The sequence below is a fragment of the Maylandia zebra genome, linkage group LG6, assembly GCF_041146795.1.
Source record: "Maylandia zebra isolate NMK-2024a linkage group LG6, Mzebra_GT3a, whole genome shotgun sequence".
Classification (NCBI taxonomy): Eukaryota; Metazoa; Chordata; class Actinopteri; order Cichliformes; family Cichlidae; genus Maylandia; species Maylandia zebra.
In genome coordinates, this window is record NC_135172.1 from 42,443,854 (window position 1) to 42,464,671 (window position 20,818).

At 40.9% G+C, this 20,818-nt stretch overlaps 1 protein-coding gene across 1 annotated transcript in view; it reads left to right on the forward strand.

The window, feature by feature from the left end:
- sorcs1 (sortilin-related VPS10 domain containing receptor 1) overlaps positions 1–20,818 on the forward strand; it is a 193,823-nt gene that overhangs the window by 103,348 nt on the left and 69,657 nt on the right. Inside the window, exon 3 of the mRNA XM_014411966.3 lies at positions 957–1,056. Within this exon, the coding sequence (XP_014267452.3) occupies positions 957–1,056 (100 nt within the window). The remainder of the gene's footprint in view (positions 1–956; positions 1,057–20,818) is intronic.

Here is a 20,818-nt window from a genome sequence, read left to right on the forward strand (position 1 = left end):
TTTGTAGTAACCTGTAAATTGTAAATATTGTAAAACTTTTTTTCTGTCATTTAATGGTCGGGCATTGTACAGCTACAAGCATTTCACCTCCATGTCATACTGTGTATGGTTGTGTGTGACAAATAAAATTTGAATTTGATTTTGAACTGTATCTGTGTTCAGTTTGTGTCACACTCCTCATGGTTTAACTTAGTAAGTAGTTGGCAGAAATGACACCATCTTCAAACAAAGTACGGGAAACTGCATCAACTACAGCAATCTGCAGGCCACCAGTGCATTCGTAAGACGGTTATTGGTGAAGCACTGTATACCTCTTTGCAACCAGTTTCACCTACCAACAAGAAGAAACTACTTCCAACAACTACTGGTCAGGAAATGGTCTCATTCTTTCTTAGTGACCAGTGGTTATCACTGACCAGTCTCTAGGCATAGTGATTTCCAGCAGCTACCTGCAACCTGCTGAAAAATACTTGTTTGTCCTAGTGATCCGTGGTTGCTGACTGGTCTGCAGGCATGTGGTTCTGGGTTTTATGGGGTTTGATAGGTGGATATATTATATTGACCCTTGACAAATGATTTAAATAAAAATGTGCATATTTTGCTTTAATTATTGAAAAAGACAGTTAAAAATAATCCAGTTCATTTTTCTATCTTCAAAATGACCAGGAGCAGTGGTCAGCTCTTGGGTGGTACAGTATGAGTTCACTGATAACATGTGTCTGCATTTACTCAAGTATGTCTACATCAGGTTATTAATGCTGCAATCCATGCCTGGATTATAAATACAGCAGCAGTGACCGTAATAGTCCTGCTGGGGTTCATGTTGCCATGAGCACAAAAGGGACTTAATCAAGTCTGTGCTCTTTCCCCTCCAACACTGAATTCTCAAGAGGAGTCTTTTAATTGCAGCAAGTAATTCACCAAGTGTTCATCAGACCTTTCTGATTAAATTTCAGGTCAACAGACTACGGAGCAACGTACCAGAAGCTGAATGACAAAGTAGGAGCAAAGACAATACTCAGTTATTTGTACGTGAGCCCCAACAACAAGAGAAAGGTAATGGTCCTCTTTTGTCATTTCTTCTGTATCCTATTTTAAAAATTGTCTTGACTGTATGAGTTACTTTTGTTTGCTCCTCACGGTTGGCATGCCAGTCACACAGTATGCAGTATTGAATGCATGCAGACATATTGATGTGGTCTGACTCACTGGTCTCGGTTTGATGTCTCTTCTCTGTCGCTGCCTACAGTCTCAGTAAGAAGCACTGAACTCACTCATTTATTAACAAGTTCAAACCAAAATGACAGTTAGCTGACAGAAAGGAACAATCTCTCCCAGTTCTACATGGATATAAATCAATTAGAAGTCAGACAACCCCTTCAATCAGTGCCCCTGCCCTTCCTTTGGTTTGGGTCATTTGATGGTATTAACCACCTGTCTGTGTTCACAGTCGCTTTACATGACTCCCTTTACACAACTCTAATCACGAAGTTTTTCAGTTAATTACCATCTAATTATGAAAAGGGAATGCAGCCCCAATTCAGTTCAGATGCTGGCCATATGATATAGGTTGTTGGGCAGTGACTGTTACGCCCCTGAGGTCTGTTAAAGGTGCTGAACCAGATGATGAGATGATGAACCTGAACACGGAGAGAGACATCCAGGACTCAGCAGAAAGGCTTGAATGTCCTTCTGTTATCGTCAGCAAAGCATTAAGAGACTTTCTCTGACCGTGGGATTTTCTACAGCATAATTTAGTGAGAAATTTTTGAGGAAATGGTAAATGGTAAATGGCCTGCATTTGTATAGCGCTTAGGAAAACAACTACAGATCAGTCTGTCTTTGTTAACACACAAACCTGGGGAGTCTGGAGACAATCTGCAGGATATGACCCCTGCTCCACCAGACAAGATCTCTTTATACTGTATATGAAAACTCCTTCACCAGAATTACCACTGGTGAGGATATTCTCCTGTTTTGGACACTCAAATAAAACCCTTACAACATAAATACTCCGAATCCCCCAAAAATAATTCAGCATCTAGTTTCTGAGAACATGTTGCAAAAAGCAACCTCAATACTAACCCTAGACGCCTCACCATTGACCTGGCACATGTTAGCATGTAAAAAGCCCAACCTTTCATTCTAAAATCCACTGTCATCTACAGGTTGGTCTACAGTGGCAACAAAAGAACCGAAAATCTTAGAAATCAGAGTCTGAGAATTGCAGCTTATGACTTTTATCAAAATATCTTCAGGCTATGACTTCCTGTTGATCTAGTGATGCTCCAGAAAAACAAGTTTATGATATTCTGTCCTAAGATCCCTACATCCCACAGTCCGTATCTCGACTTGTCTTCGTGTTATATAGGTCAATATGAGAAATGACAGCATTTACAGACAGTTTTTGCAACCTTACACTTTTGAACGATCGGTGTAGAAACTCATCATCGTAGAGTAAATGTGATAATTGGCTTTCCCATTTTTCTTTCTGCTTCAGAAATGCTGGAAATTTCCAATGATACCGTTTGACTAGATGTCATCTGTCTACCCCTCTATATCTGCAAAATTCAATCAATACTGATAATCACAGCAAAACAGGAAATTCTTACTGACCACAATACTTAATCAATGAAAGACACAAAAACAGGAAAAAGAAAATGTGGTCCAGGAATAAGGAGAAATTTTAGCTTTCATCTGATGACAAAATACATGATGGGAAGTTATCAATCAGGCATAAGCAGTATATAGTACCTCAAATTAAAAGCCCTTTGCCAGAACTGTTGCATTGCCTTCTGGCAAAAGCAAATTATTTGTCCTTGCAGCCCTATGCGTTTTAATAGTTTTTTTCAATAAAGTCAACCAAGTCAAATACATTGGATGGGCCTAGTTTTTCCTATAAAGAGCTGAGTTGCTTTATCCCTTTAAACGTAGATGATGAACTGAAGCTGAACGTGGATGTTTTCAGCCTAATCATTGGGAGCTGCTTGGATATAAATCATAGGTTTTCTCAGCTGGTTTAGGGTTGGATGGGGTTGCTGAGGCAAGCTCTGTATACAGGCTTAAAATATATTAGAGGCAGCACATCAGCAAATGGTCAAGGTTAACCACTTTTCTGTGCTCAGGTCCATTTGGGTCAATTTTGCCAGGTTCCATTATGGCTTTGGTCCATTAGGGTTTTGGGCATCTCTGATTGTGTGTTTGTGTATTTCTATGTTTTAAATTTTGTTTTGTCCATGGCTATTTTGGGTTTATGAAACACCATAATTAATCCACACATTTTTGCCAGACCCTAAATATCCATTTTTTCTCTTGTCTTTATTTGTCACATCCATCTAAATGTTAGTGTAACAACAACACTAGACTAGTGATTACCGTTTTAAGTTCCCAATTCTAAGCATGTCTGTTTGGGACTTGGTTTAAGTAAGCTGTAAAATCTCTTCTTCTTGCATGTTTGTATTATTCATGCTTTTACGATACATATTTGGCCAACTATGGAGTCTTTATGACATGCCTCTTATTTGCATCAAAATGAGTGGCAGACTGGGGTAGAAATGTTCGTATTAGCAAGGCTATCTTCTGTTTTATTGCTTGTAGAGTGATGGGATCTGGGCAAACCCAAAGAAGATGTCTCTAATGATGCAGAGAGACAGAGAGACATCACAGAAACATTTCAGTCCACAGAAACCAGCAATCACCAGTTTCACAGAGCAGAAAACAGATGAAGGCCAGCAAATAACTTGACATGTTGCTAATGTCACACACGCATTGCGACACACTTTCTACCACAAAGCCAAAATGTCAGTCAGCCATACAAACCATCACGTGCCAGATATACACAAACATGAGCCTAAATAAGCTCTTTCACACAAAGTTACGCATTCATATATTCTTTGTCTCACACTTACGCTTTTTTCTCTCACACATCCATAGTATCACCATATTGCCAAAATATGACGTGTAAAATAAAAATGCTACTGAAAGCATCCTTGTCAGTCTATAGAGAGTTTATTACATGCAAAACATACTAGTAATGTTGAGCAGAGGAAAAATGACTTGGTAAACTAGGCTTTGTTTCATCTGCAAGATGTAAAGTAGAATTTGAGAGCAGTATGCTCATTGCACTCATTGATAATGTTAGGCAAGCTGAGGCTAGCAAAACACATCAAATTCACTTTTTATCTGTCAATAATGTAACATAGAATTCATAAGTGAATGGCTTAAGACTACAGATTTTATAGATTCAGATTGCATAGACACTCTTTAGCCCAAGCAATGGGTGTTGGACATCACTGGGTGCTTTATTCTCCTTGAAATAAGGAGACTACACTACACATTTATAGAGCATATCTATAAGTTTTTAATCAGGAAATGAAGATTTTCCAACATAATTGTTAATCGGGAACAAAGAAGAAGGAGAGTTTTACACTGCATTTCTGTGGGAACAATCAGTGATTCAAACTGGATTCCACATAAACTGTTTGTTCTGCTGTGTGTTTGCTCACTTATCCAACTGAGGGTCATGTGGGGATTGGAACTTGTCCTAGCTACTGTAGGCAGGACTGGTCACTGACTTGATGCAGGGATAACACAGAGAGACAAACTACTATTCAAAAACATACACATGTATGCACAATTAAGAACTAGATGTCTTTGGACTGTTGAAGGAAGCTGGAGTACCCAGAGAGAACCCACTTGCACATGTGGAGAAAATGTAATCTCCACGCAGAAAGGCCCCGGTGGATTCGAACCCAAAAAATATTCTTTCCAAGAAAATCATAATCTAGTGGGTTATTAAAAGTTTCTTATATCACACATGGTGGCCAGCACGGTTCGCAACTGAGACTTCTGTTGATAAATCCCAAAGTGCTTGAGTACTTGCTTATGCTATGCTATGCAAATGTGCAGATGGTAACTGATCTCAGAGCAGTGAAAGCAGAGCCAGTAGCAACTTTTCTAGCATGTTAATTTCCTGTTAGTTTCTCGTAACACTGGAGGTTTATCCACAATGCACAGAGTACCAGGAAAAAGACCTGCTGGCCTCTAAGTTAGCCCAGCTCAAACTTTTGTTAAATGGGCCACAGACACACCAATGAAATGAACACATACTTAAGTGGAATTGGACTGAGAGTCAAACCTCCTTCATGCAAACTGGGACCACAGTTGGCACTGATAGACGATGAGAAAAACTTACTGGACTGAACACTGTTTGAGACGTAAGGAGAGAGATTTGGTCTTAATTTATGTTTTAAGATGAAACTGGGCAAGCACTAACTGCCTTGCTTGCCCCGGGGCAATGCTACTGATTTGAGATATCCTGAAATACAGTTAATGTGTAAGATGTAATTGATGTGGGGCGAGCAGTCAGTCACTTTTGCAGCACATTAGCAACATGCATGGTAGGTTTCCTTTTGTCAGTCAAATCTACAAGTCTGCATTTAGAATTGGCTTGTAGGATGCTCACTTGAGGCTTTGGATCCAGCCTCAAGTGGACAGCAGAGGAACTGCAGCTTTGGCAGTTTCTTTCATTTCTCACATCAGATCCTGGACATCACTGTCCTGGATACCATTTTCATTTTATTCAGATAAGACACAAGACAGTATTCATGATGTCATTGTGAAATAGGGCAATTATCCTGTCATGAGCTGATACAAGAGAGCATTTATCTTGCTTAGATAATATGTCTGAACCAAATCTAATTGCAGTCGATTCAATATTTGTTGTAATACTTCATCCTGATGGTAGCATTAGGCTGACATATAGCAGGATAGACTGACATTGTTATCTACTGCTAGCGTCGCTAACATTAAATAAAAAAAAAGAGTGGAACCAGAGAAGAAGCAACTCTATAAAGCACTCCAGACTCAAACTGTTTTTTCCTCCATTGTTGCTGTTTCCACATACTTGGAAAGTAGGGAAGCAGTAGAGACTGCAGGTTCGTCAGTCACCCCGGGCACAGCACCATGTGACTACTGCTGGTGGCAGACAAAAGCCCCTCTCTTCATCAAGTAGTGGAAGTAAATCAGGCCTGTGTGGCTGTGGGGGATAGTGGGAGTAAAGCAGTGGAGAGGGACAGAGAGAAACTGCACAGGGAGCGAAGGAAAGAAAGGGAGCAGGGGGGAAAGAGACAGCACATAAACTGACAGGGAGCAAGTGAGCATGGAAGAGTGGCGATGGGAGTACAGGGAAAAAACATGACAGAGCAAAAAAATAAATAAACAGAGGCATGGCCCGGGGGTCACTTATGGAGAAAACAGACTGACAACACAGCAATTACATCAATTTTCATATTGTGGCTTCATACTGAGGCTGTACATGAAAGAACAGAGCTCGAGTACACATTAGGGGAAGTAATTTGGGGTTTTAGCCGGAGATTTTGTGTGAGAGCACATTATTACAGTAAATGGCTGGGATGGTGAGTGCTGGTTAACAAAAAAAAAAAAAGCACACAGATTGCAGTCATACAAATGGCTATTGCCTCTAATGGTTTGAAAACAAAAGGGATTTTTCCAGGGGAAGCATTTGAGTGACAGCAGAGTCAGTCTGAGCTGCTTCCCTCTCAGGCTCAGCCTTCTCTTTAAGGAATACATAATGACTCTTTTTCATCAATGTACCGAGTAAAAGAAAAGTCACAGGGCTCAAATGTTCTCTCGTGACAAAGGCCTTGAATGCTCACCCATTTGTGGGAGTGCATGCCTGTGTTTGTATGTGCAGTATTCCAAACAAGTATGGCCATTGTGGAGCTGTGAAGGCAACAATAGGCAGGTGGGTGGAATATGAATTCACCTCAGAAGAGACCTCTCTCCCACAGTCAGGCTTCAAAGACTTCTGTTCATTGTCTCGCTTTTCTGTATAAGTTCAAGGCTTAAAAGTGAACTTAAATATTTCATGTCCTCGAAGTGTCCTCAAAATAACAATGACAACAATAACAAAAAGAGAAATGTTTCACAGGAAGACAAACAGAATCCACACGAAAAATGTCCCGAGACTTTCATCATCATGCAAACGCTTTCATACATGAATACTTAGCATTTTATGACATTGATGCATTTCTGTGCAGCAGCAGTGAGGAAGGAAAAGTAAAAAAACATTTTTTCACTCCTTTACCATCGTTAGTGAAATACCCAAACGCACATCATCAGCTTACAGATTTTATAGCTGGAATAGAAATGTGTAGGGCGGCTTCTGTCAGCCACGTAGTTCAATGATGGGATTAAGTTCCTGGAGGAATAACAAATGTTTAATGTGTCACTTTTGTTGAATGAAGTGTTGAAATGCGCGCAGTGTGTCACGAGACCAGGATTTTTACAGAAGTCATAAGTGGAATGCACAAAATGAAGAGAAGCATGTTAGCAAAGAATTGCATGAATTTAATTTTTTAAGGAGATTTCTGGTTTCATCAAATCAAGTCAAATAATAAAAGTAGAGAATGTTTGAAAAACAGTGGGGAAAAGCACCCAAATGAGACAAAATAAGAAAAATAACGAGTAAAAGTCAAGTTTGCTTTATTTTGCTTTTCCTTTGTTCTGAGCTGAAGCTGTTTTCTTGGCATTGGATGCTACAAGACAGCCTTTTTCATGGCTCTCTGATTCTGGACGTGCTGAATAAGTGGGGCACGGCTACTTTCTAAATCAAGCTGTGAAGCACAGATGCGGAGCAGTCTATTCCAGGGTTGCGGTGGTTTCTTCAGGTGCTGTTGCAGAAGAGAGTCTGGAAACAGTCAGGCTGTCAGACTGTGTTAAAAAAAAATCAGAAGTTTGCAGAAGTTGTGAGAACAAATTTTAATAGCATCGGGGTTAGATTGATTGTCATTGATGACTTTAACCTCACAGGGTCGACATCCTGACTTCCATCAGCAGGTCGATTGATGTGTCACTTTCCTGACACATTAAATTAACAGTTAACTTTAATTTGTAGCTTTTTTGTAGTTATATTGCAGTAATAAGGAAACCAGGACTTGGTGCTTTATTTTCCAAGTGTTACAGCTAAGTGTATTTAATGTTAAAGTCAAATATTAAAGATGATTTGATGATGAGAAAAGTGGTTTTGTTGGTGCATTTTTGATGAGAGGTGTGCATTGTCTCCCGTTATGTCTTCACAATAGCAGCCAGCTTGTGTTTTGCCAGTTGAGTGCTTTTAATGTGAAGCAGCAGGAGCAGAAAAGTTGATTTTGCATTAGCAATAACTTCTTCCAGCTCTGTCAGTGAGCATTGACACTATTTAATAAGATATAATTACACTGGAACATGCGTGCATCATTGCCTCTGAATCACTCGTGAAATACAAGAATTTTTTTACTCTGTGTTGAACATTAAAAGGATGCGGCAGGAAAACAATCCTGAGCAGACTCAAAGACTGTTATATGTTAAGGTTAAATAGGGTTAACTGAAGCTAAAAGCTCTGCTCTTCCCAGTTTGTCTTGTATTCTCTTACAGTCACGCTCAGAACGGCGAAATAGGACAACAATGTTGCATCATGTGTTTTTTCTTCAAATAAAATATCTGCTTTAAGTTAAATAAATGCTGCTTTTTTTTTAAACATGCCGCTCTCAGAGACAGAAACGCTGAAGGAGAGAGATCAAAATGTGAGTGCTGTGTACTCGCTGATGTTGACAGGTTTGTTCAGCTCCACAGATTTACAGACAAATGCTTTTATTACCCGAGTTATTTTATTCATTTGTAATTCCTGTACATACTTTTAACTTCAGATGGTAACAAACAATCATACTTAATGAAGTGTTTCCCAGAATAAATGGATTTAAAATAAGAATAAACTGAGCTGTTTGAAAATGCAGCACTTAAAGCTCTCGGTGGGAAACACTTGTGTATGAAGCCTTGATTGTGTCTTTGCAATGTAGGTTAAAGCTTGATGGCCTCATGCTGCTCATAAATATGATTTATGTGGAGGCCTTTAAAGATATATGAATAGAATTTGTCTTTCATGCAGCAGCTTCAGTCCAGGACAAACATCCGTCGTTGAAACAGAGACATGAAAAGCTCTAAAAGTGTTATTATTAGTGACGCAATGAAAAATCATTGTCACATTTCAAGATTCTGAATCTTTCCAAACTTGCTTTGGTCTTTTTGTTATGCAAAGAAAGACAGACTGTTATTTGAGGACAGTGCTAAAGTGAAAAGATGCAATTTTCCCCTCAAGACTAAAAACATCAAGATGAGAATGACTATTTATGGAGAATGCATATTCAAATAACTTTTATTACATATTTTCAGCAGAAAACGTTGCATAAACTAGCCAAGAGCTAAATTAGTGCTAGAATAAAATTGCGACGTCACTTCTAATTAAACAGGTCAATTCATTGCAACACATGCTTACTTACACCAGACAAACCTGGAGCAATACCACCTGGTGCATGTTCAGTGTACCGACAACAGCACGTAGAGCTGCGTGTTGCATGGAGATAAGAAAAAGAAAAAGAGAGGTAAAGTGTCGTCTGGTCCACCAGCTTTTTAAGGACACGGTGCATGCCAAAATAATCGCAGCGAATCAGCCATGCTCCCCTGGCCCACACAGCAGTGGTTTCGTTTGAGGTGACGATGGTGATGGAGGTTCTGGTTGCTCAGAGGGGACGCAACATCTGTCAGGCCTAAGGCACAATCTCCAAATGGCTGCGGTGAGCGGAGAGACGAGCGCCCCGGAGCCCGTGGAGAGGCGCGGTGACAGAGGGGGGAGACAGACTCTGAGACGCAAATCCAGACGGACAGAGAGATGGAGGGAGATGGAGACGGGGCTGACAGAGTGTGAGGTGCTGAGATGGAAGAGGGAGAGAAGGGGAGTTGTAAAGAAGATAGGATGGGTAAATCTAGGTGAGCCGGGGATATTCCATCAATATTCTTTTACGTGTCTTCACGGGTCATTGCCCACTTTCTCAGCAGGGGATTGAAAGCTATACAAGTCAGTGTGTGCTGCTGTCAGAGTAAGAGAGCCGAGCTCCCCTTGAAAAGCATGCTAATGCAAAATGTTGTGGAAAAGGCCTCTCCAAATGACATATGTTGTTGTGTTATTTATTGATGATCGCTGTGAAGAATTCATTATTTCAGTAACTCGAGACAGATGAAGATGTCTGAAGTGGGATTGCTGCTGGTTAATTATCTAAATGGATCTTGTTTGTCTTGTCTCTGTTCATTCATAATGAACGTGTAGCTCTGTGTTTTCACACGCAGCTTGTGAGCTTCCAACTTATGTACTGCCATAAGGGGCAACTAGCTGAGCCAAGATAGAAAACCCAATTATTGTGAGAGGCAGAAACTGACATGTTTGTCAGGTCTGGCAGGAGTCTAGGTGAGCTAAAATGTCAGGCGGCATTCAATTAGCATCGGGCTTAAATGTCTCCGATCAACAGACGGGAGTTTCGTTTAATAGGACGGATCTAACAGTTGAAGGCACCTGGTCGATGCGGAGGACGAGGCGGCGAGCGAGCACAGAAGTGATGATTATGAATATGTGCGTCAACTCTTCTTTGCTTTCATGGCCTGCACTTAGACGTAGCACAGTGGAGTGTGATGGCTTGAATATTCATCGGGAAAAAGTAGTGACAGGGATTTGACTTGTCTATGCAGACACTTAGCTAAGTTAACACGATTCCACGTGGATACACAGTAGCTCGTCTTGTGCTTGAGGACTACAGTTAAAACATTATTAATTTCACCAGTCTCTCCTCATATCTGTTAGCATTAGCTTTGTGGCCATTAAGCTGATAGAGGATGGTGTGTTTGTGCTGTTAACACTGATACAAGGGTCATGTAAATCACATGATCTGTTTTGGGGTAATTTAAAAACTAAGTCAGACTACTTCGGCTGTAAATGCTTTCTCATGTCAAAGAGCAAAAACACATGAAATATTTTTATTTTGAGCTACCAGAAACCACCATTACACCAGGTTGACAGTGTACTCTGAGTCAGTGGGGTAAACTGGTAGCACTCTGGAGCTATTGTTGTAAAAGAAGTGGAGTTTGGATCCAAACATGCCACACTGGTTGTGAGTTCCAGTCAAAAGGAAACAAGAAAGTGGTATTAGTCTGTGCAGCTTTCCTTTCAACACGAAGATGAGAAAATGCTTTCAAGAGACCAGCAGCTGTGCTCTCTGAACATTTCCTCTGATGCATTTAGTATATTTTTTAAACTGTGTTGTGTTTAGACTAAAACTAAACACAATGTCTACAGTTTCTGCCCAGAAGCAGTCAGAGTGCCCCAGCGTAACAAGTGGAAATCGAGACGGGAAATTTGGGCTCTCTCCTGCTCTTTCCCAACCCCAATCACAGAGGAAGACGACAATCTGCCCTTTCAGTCAGCTCAGCCGTCCATCTGTGAAAACATGTTCCTGCAGGACTGTCAACGTAAGATCAGTTCGACTGCTCAGAAACATATAGACATGCTGGATGCTGCCGTACCGTCGCCAGCATATGTGGAGCTGAACAAAACTGATGTTCATCTCACTGCGACTGTTTCAGCTATTAGCTAAAAATCACCAGACTGCATTATTTCATAAATAAGTGAATTAAAACAAAGACATTTATAGTGTTTGTGAATTTTAAATGCTGATGATAATAAGCAAGTGTAAACAAAAACTGTTGACTGAATATATATTTAGAAAAACATCCACATATATATGCATGCAAATGTCTGCATGGATGTGGTTATAAATAAAGTCAGAACTTTAACATGCTGTTGCTGGAAAATAGAACTATGCTTTTTGAATGTTGCGTTATCATACAGCACAATGTGAAAGCAGCCAAATTAAGACAAATTGAAAAGCATCAAATTTGCAGTCCACGTTAAAAATATTGCCGAGTATGACTTCAGCAGATGTGATCCTAATTGCAGAGTTATTAAATGTACATCCAAGACAACCTCAGTGGAGTAAATTAATATATTTTTTAATATACACGGACAGGGAAAGACGAGCTCGTGTATCAGTTCTTCAACCGCAAAGAAAATGTCACTGTGAAAGAGCTGCGTCATGGGCCACAGAAGTTTATGAGAGACTACGAGTTAAAATCCATCAACTCTTTGTAAACCTTTAAGACTTGGAAGCTATAAAGTCGAAGTGAAATCAGTGCAGAAGTGCCTGAAGATCTAAGATTAGAAGTTTTGGATCTGTGAACACTTTTAATGACCAGCACAGAGAAGCTCATGTGGTTGTACAGATGCTTAGGGGAAAACGGCCCTTGGCTTCTTGGCTCTCTTGACCTCGGTAAGTATTTTACTGATGAGTTTATGGTCTCAACTATTGGTTTCAAGCCTTACTGGATACAGCATTATCAGTTTTTAAATTATGGTCCTGACATTACTTTGAAAAAGGAAGTTTAAGCTTTAGTGCGGGGCTTTCCTGTTACTGCAAATTTATGAGACACAAAATCTCAAGAATTCTCAATTTTTTTTTCTTTACAATCAGAACGACTGACATATTGCAGTTAAAGGTGATGCCTGTATGACGTACGTAATGAGTTTCATAAACAAAGGTGCCAGCCATATTTAAACCTAAACCATAAATATTTTCTAATCATAACTGAGTAGTTTTGGAATCCACACCTAACCACCAAGTGTCTGAAAACACTAAAGGCCATTACACACTGAGCGCGTTGTGAAAAAAACAACACATTTACAACCCTAACCCTAACTCAGAAAACGCACAATGAGGCCAAAAGACTGAATCAGGTGTGTGAAAACATCCATGAGAACATGTTCCTGGATGGACAAGCTAATCTTTTATGGCTTCTTCCTGCCTTGCATTTTTGGTTAAAGGTGCTGGCAGTGACAACAGGAGGTGCCGGGACCTTTAGCCTGTCCAGCACATGTTTACCGCTGACATTTTAACAACCTCTTGAGAATGCTTCACTCTCTCCTGGCTGAAACTGCTCCACCTTTACTGCCCTTTGGCTTCACTTATGAGACTCAGTTCCTCTGGGTTAAGTAGCACCTGAAGCTGACTTCTGCTTCCCTTCAGCCTGTGCTGAAATAATCCAGAGTTCATTCTTTGGCTTTGAGCAACATTTGTAAAAAAAACAAACAAGATAATCCCAATCACTTCAGGACAAAGTGAACAGACAAACACTAGAAGTGATTTAGCAAAGTGATCTTCTTGTCAATAACTGTCTTTCTGTTGCTGCAATAAAGTCATAGTAAATAATAAGTATGAAGTAAGCAATACAAATAAATGTTTACAGCTGAAAAACTGTTGAACATGAAGACATTGTTGCACCTATTAAAATGAAGCGCCCCAGGACTTATTCACAATGCTGGTTAAGCGACTCTGTTCGCGCTCTACGACGTGTGTGTCGGCAGGATGAGAGGAGGTGGAGGAAAGATAAACTCCAGGCATCTTACGACATCCTACGTATTAGCCGCATGAAGTTTCAAACTGCTGCCAAAATGGCTAAAGCAGCTTTCCTTTCAAAAATTATCTCTACCAATGGTAACAATCCTCGAATTTTATTTAAAATTTTTAACTCTGTGGTCAACCCCTGCCCCACTATGCCGCTGCCGTGCTCCCCGGTTCTTTGCGAACAATTTTTAAATTATTTTTTAGATAAAGTTTCATCTCTCAAATCTGCTCTTCCTTTAATGACAGACCCTGTGTTTACCCCTGACTGTTCCTCTACCTTCCATCAGTTTGAACCCGTTTCACTCCCTACTCTTAAGCGTCTAGTTGAACAGCTGAACAATACTAATCTCGTATATGATGTTCTTCCATCTCGTATAGTCAAGGACTGTTTCAGTGCAATTGGACCTAGTATATTGTCCCTTTTGAACTCTTCTTTGCTTTCCGGCTGCGTACCATCAGCCTTTAAACATGCTATAATTCAGCCTGTTCTTAAAAAAAGGAACCTCGATTATAATGATTATGCGAACTATAGGCCGATTTCAAAGCTTCCGTTCTTGGCCAAAATTCTTGAGAAGATAGTTTTGCTTCAACTCCAGGCTTACCTGGATGAGAATAGCATAAATGATAAATTCCAATCGGCCTTCAAACCACATCATAGCACTGAGTCAGCGCTGCTTCGAGTTTTTAATGACCTTCTACTAATGGCTGATAATGGACGCTCCTCGGTCCTAGTGCTACTGGATTTATCGTCGGCATTCGATATGGTTGATCATAACATCCTATTGGCGAGACTTGAGCACGCTGTAGGCATCAAGGGTGCTGCTCTGGATTGGTTTAAATCATACCTCTCCAATCGGCTCTCCTCGGTTCATTTGGCCAATTCCTCTTCCTCCGCTGTACCTGTTTGCTGTGGTGTCCCTCAGGGATCTGTGTTAGGCCCTACTCTGTTCTCATTGTACATGCTTCCTTTAAGCGCTATCTTTGAGAAATATCACATCGCTTTTCATTATTATGCTGATGACATTCAGATCTACTTTGAGTTAAATGATGACCTAGCTTCGTCCTTGAATTGTTTTCGAGAGTGCATGTGTGAGGTCAAGCAATGGCTCCTGGCAAATACTCTTATCCTCAATGATAAGAAAACTGAAATTGTGGTCTTTGGCAGTAACGTTCTCCGTGCCAAACTTCGTGATGCTTTTGGTTTTCTCACTAGTTCTTTCTCTGACACTGTTAGGAATCTGGGTGTCTTATTTGACAGCTCATTTAAACTTGATAAACAAGTGTCTGCTGTTGTTAGATCCAGTTTTTACCAACTCCGCCTTATCTCTAAGGCCAGGCAGTATATCCCGCATAAAGACCTGGAAAAGCTCATCCATGCCTTTGTAACTTCGAGGCTGGATTACTGCAATTCACTCTATTTTGGTCTCCACTCTGCCCTCCTTCACAGATTACAGACAGTCCAAAATGCTGCTGCACGCATTCTAACCAAAACTAGGAAGTTTGCCCACATTACTCCCGTCCTGGCTGATTTGCACTGGTTGCCTGTGAAATACCGTATCCAATTTAAAATTCTGCTGTTTACTTTTAAAATCACTAATAACACAGCACCGAGCTATCTTAAGGAACTCTTAAGCTCATATGTTCCTGCTAGGGCTTTAAGATCATCCTCACAGTTACTGCTGGTGCAGCCTAGATCTCGGTTGAAATCTAGAGGTGATCGAGCGTTTGCTCTGGCTGCACCAGAGTTGTGGAACAACCTTCCGATTGGCATCCGGGCGTCTGACTCTATTCAATCTTTTAAATCACGGCTTAAAACGTGTTTGTTTAATCTTGCTTTTTCTACCGGCTAAATGCTGGCCTTGTCTGCAGAGATTTATTTATTCTTTTAATTTTCCTATTATGCTTTTATTTCCGCTGTGTGTGTCTTGTCGCCATTATGTTTTGATGGCATAGTTATATTGTGCTATAGTTATGTGCTATAGTTATATTTTTTCTATTGGTGGCTTTTCCTGTGAACATAATTTTACACTTCTATTTTTTTATGACTCTGTTTATACTTGTGTTAATTTGTTTTATGTTAAGCACTTTGGCATGCCATTGGTTTTTAAATGTGCTCTATAAATAAAGATTGTTGTTGTTGTTGTTGAAAGTGCTCAAGTCTGTGGAAAGTTTGAACTGTCCTTGACCCCCAACGTAACTGTGTCCAAAAATGCCACACTGGTTGTGATTTCCAGTCAAAAGGAAACAAGAAAGTGGTATTAGTCTGTGCAGCTTTCCTGTGTCTGATTACAAATACAAGATCGTTGCTGGCTCCTGGGCTCCTGCTGGCTCCGTCAATCCCAGTTCAAACTGTAACTTCAGGTGGATTTAGGTATTTAGGTGTTCGCCTTCTCTGTCTTTTTTTATTATTATTTCTGCTCTGCAATCAAAAAGGATGAAGCAAGTCTAGCAACTTCTATTAAATCATCCCCAAAGGGGGCTTCCGGTGACGCCTTGATCTAATCAAGCAGCATAAGGAACGAGCTCCGTCCAGATTAATACATTACTCCTAACTACAATTTTTAAAACTCGGCAATTTCCATTTCAACCAGCATGGCATTGTCCCTGAGAGGCAAAGGATCCAGCAAACAGGATCAAAATAAAGATAAAGGCGAGCATTTGAAGCAACTAACTTTGTCCTCGAATGCAGATGCTAATGCTACTGCTAGCACTCGTGATGCAGAAACGAGGATATTAGCAGAACTGGAGAAGATAAGAAAAGATAACAAAGACGGGCATATGGAAACACAGCAAGCTCTGACGAGACCGGAGGCGTCTTTCAAGATTCTGAGAGAAGATATGACAAAGCTGGAAAACAGAACAATGGAGATGGAGGAGCAGATCGGCGACAACGAAGACTCCACCAGGCGTCATGAATGAGCCCTCCGGTACTTGTTAAATAGAGAAATGAATCTCACAGCATGATGCGAGGACATGCAAAATAGACTAAGGCGAAACAACCTGAGGATCTATCGTGTCCCAGAAGGGAGTGAGGGGAGAGATGTTAAGCTGTTTGTACTAGAGCTGTGTAAATCAACTCTTCAACTTCCCGCTGATCTTAACATTGGAATAGAGCGAGCACACAGAGTCCTCGCTGCTAAACCCAAGAACCCCGATGCAGCACCGCGCTCACTGGTGGTCAGATTCTGGGACTTCTCTGTGAAAGAGACCATTCTATGACAAGCCTGGGACCAGAAGCGTGTCTTATATAAGGGCACGCAGATATATTTTGACCATGATTTTTCCCCGGAACTGCAAAAGAGGAGGGCACTGGTACGAGATGCGGTAAAGCAATTAAAGCTGAAAAACATCAGAGCCAAGTGTGTGTTTCCAGCAAAACTGAGACTGTTCAAGGATGGTGGTGAGAAGACGTTCTCAAGTTTGATGGAAGCCCTGCCGACGCTGCAAGAGCTGGGGATACAAGTGCGAGTCGACCAGAGGGAGCGCATGGAAACGGAGCAATCCCGGTGCCGACGGTCCGCTGGGGGAACTGGGGCAGGTATGACCCTCTCCCTTGCCGAAATAAAAACTTTCCTTATGGAGGACTGAGATGTCACTCCTGCCGAGTTAATTTTAGTTTTTCTTGGACATAAATGTTAGGAAGAGATAAAAAAAATTTTTTGCTTGTACAATGGATGGAAAGTGCGCACACAAGTGGATACCCCCCCCCCCACATACTTATATAGTCGCAATGAGCCGCTCTGCGAGCGGGCAACAGCGACGAAATAACACATTGTGTTTTTCCCCCACGGAGGACTTGTCACCACGCTCCGCCCAGGATACACCGCGGACTGGTTTGCTCAGGTTGTTATTAATCCAGTCGGGTACGTGGAAGCTACTGTTCTTAATGTTCTTTGTTTGTTTAGTTCTAAATGGTTTTGTTTATCTTGGCCTGAGACCAATTGTGGACCATTATTTCATTGAGTATAATAATTTAGTTTTGTCTGTATAGGATATGAGTCTAAGATATGAAAGATCTAATTTGTGTTTTGTATAACGTAAAGGGTTTGAATAGTCCAATTAAAAGGAAAAAGGTACTGAACCAAATGAAAAACTTTAGGTGCTCCATAGCAATGCTCCAGGAGACTCACCTCTCTGAAAGGGAACACAGGAAGTTGGGGAGAGAGTGGGTTGAACAACAATATAGCTCTACTTATCAGGATGGGAGAAAAAGAGGAGTTGCAATTCTTGTTAGCAGGTCTGTCACGGCTGCCGAGGCGAGCCGTGTGGATATAGAAGGAGGACCCAAGATGCAGGCAGTGGATGAGATACCGGTGGTTTTATTTACAGAGGTGTAGTGGCAAACAAACAGTGGGGCATAACAAACAACTAAAGACACCTAAACTGGGAGAACTAAAATAACAGACCTGGGAGCATATGACAACGGATGATGAATAGCAGAGAGACGCAGACGAGGAACAGGACACCGTGGAACACAGGGTAACAGACTGACACAGAGTTACACAGACTGACACGGAGGAACACAGACGAACCGGCAACAGGCAGGAGAACACACAGGGCTTAAATACACACACCAGTAATCAGGGGATGAGAGACAGGAGGGCAACACAGCTGGGAGGAATCTGGGCTGACGGGACAGGGGAAACGTAAACTGATCACACTCACATATGACACGGACCTTCACAATAAAACAGGAAACTCAGGTACATGGAACCAGACAAGACATTGAACTAAACAGACAGATTCACAAACAGATGGGGAGACACCATAGACAGACAGATACAGACGCAGACTCAGAGGCAGATCGAAAATAACACAGAACTTAAACAATCATCATCTAGAAAATGATAACAAAGTAAAAGCGCTGGGTCACCGACCCAGGACCATGACAAGGTCAACATATTTCCACCATGAAAATACATTTGCAGATAGGGAAGGGCGCTATGTGATGGTGATTAGCTCTGTAGGGAGGTCTAAAATTACTTTACTAAATTTATATGCACCAAACGAGGACTGTCCAAATTTCTTCAAGAATATTGCATCATTAAGAGCAGAAAAATCTGAAGGAATGATCTTGGTGGGAGGTGATTTCAATTGTACTTTGAAAGCAGCTGTCGACAGACTCCCGGCACACAATGGCCCCAAATCCAAAAAATCTTGTAGTTTAAATACAATGATTAAAGAATTGGGCCTAGTGGATGTGTGGCGCCAGTTCCACCCCAAGAAAAAGATTTTACAGAGCAGATATTATGCAAAGTTTATAATTATGCATTATTTAAAGGTGATCCCCCCCCAGTCATGGTCTGAAGCTATTATTAGTGTCATCCATAAAGAAAGCAAGGACCCGACTTTACTCAGCTTGCTTTGTGTTGATTTAAAAATTCTTACAGCCATTATTGCAAATAGAATTCAAAAACACTAGTGAAACCTGACCAAACAGGTTTTATTTTCCATAGGCAAGGTTCAGATAATGTTAGAAGGGCCCTCAATCTTCAGATTATGGCACAGGAAAGGGACACCTCTTCAATGTTCTTGAGCCTGGATGCAGAAAAGGCCTTTGACCGGGTAGATTGGGACTTCCTGCAACAGACTCTCAGGCATATGGGCTTTAATGAGACTTTTATCTCATGGGTCCAAACACTATATAAAAATCCCAGGTCTCGGGTAAGGGTTAATGGTCACTGCTCCGACTTCTTCTCTCTAGGCGGTGGCACTAGACAGGGTGAAGTGTTATCGCCGTCCTTATTTGCTCTTAGTATTGAACCGTTAGCTGAACTGATCAGATCCAACCCTCTCATACAAGGAATTAGAGATGAAACCAATACACAACATAAGCTGTCACTTTTCGCAGATGATATTCTGCTATTTTTAGAGAATCCGGTCACCTCTGTCCCAGCTCTTCTGAGCAACCTTAAAGATTATGGTACAGTGTCAGGTTATAAAATAAATACAAATAAATCTGAGGCGTTAATGATTGTTGGCAACTGGCCCACACAGCTAGATCATCTTGTATCTTTTAGACGCTCCAAACAGGGCTTCAGATACTTGGGGGTAATTATTACTCCTAAAACCAATCAGCTACTTGCACTCAATTATGATCGGTTGTTCAAGGAGATTAGGAGGGACTTGGACAGATGGAACCTACTCCCACTCACTTTTATGGGGAGGATTGAATGTATAAGGATGAATATTCTTCCACACCTATTATTCCTATTTCAGCACCTACCCATTTTGATCCCACAGTCTGCATTCAAATTATTAGAACGCATTACATCTAAATTTATCTGACAGAATAAACGACCAAGGGTCAGACTCAAAATGTTAATGTCTGGAAAGGAAAAAGGGGGCCTCAAATTGCCTAACTTCAGAATGTATTATTGGGCAGCTCAATTAAAATCAATGGCTGCCTGGATTATTCGTGATTCAGAAATGCAGTGGGTATCTATGGAAGAGTATTCATTACCAGGTATCTCCCTTCGGAGTCTCCCATTTCTCAACCCACAATCACGGAAAAAGATTAAAATAACTAACCCATGGGTCAAGCATACCGTAAAGATTTGGAACCAAATGTTAAAAATGTTAAAAGGGAATTTGACCATGTCTCGAGCAGTTCCCATAAATGGAAATGTTGAGGTGGGCGGAGAAAGGATTGATTACAGTCAATCAGCTGTTTGAAAAGAATACTCTTAAACGTTTTGCCCAGCTAAGGGCGAAATATGTTTTATCCCCAGGGGACCATTATAGATACTTACAGTTAAGGGACTACATTACAAAGCATAAAGACTGGGACAATATTAGAAGAGAACCAATCGGGTTGGAAAACCATTTTATAAAACTGCTTGAAAAGTCGGGTACATTGAAAAACCAAGTGTCTTTGATCTACCAGAAACTGCTGGTTGACATGTCTGATAATACCTATCATATAAAACAACAATGGGAAATGGAGCTCAATATAATGTTGGATGATGTCACATGGGAGAGTGTCTGTTGTGGCTGCCATAGAGGGGTGGGGAGTCAAATGTGGAAGGAATTTGACTGGAAGGTTAAATTAAGATTTTTTTAGAACTCCACTGAAAACCTTTCTATCCAAAAGTAGCGTCAGTGATAAATGTTGGAGAGGGTGTGGGTTTGTGAATGTAAATGTTTGTGTATGTAAACTGTGTTTACATACAACAGTACTGGATGGATGTCAAGAACATTATACAAAACATATTGTCAGTCAACCTCCCAATGGATCCTCTGATCTTTTTGTTGGATATCTTTCCTGATGGTTTCTTCTATGAGCAGCACTTTCTCCTGCATCACTGGCTCAAACCAGAAACACCCACAGTTGCCCAGTGGCTTCTGAAAACTAGACATGTCTATACGATGGAACCGATAACAGCTCAACTACAATATGTCTGTGAAGGTTCTCAGTCATCCAGGTCATCGTAGTCAAAGGAGCTTGCAAAGAAAAGCGTCTGGACTTCTTTAAG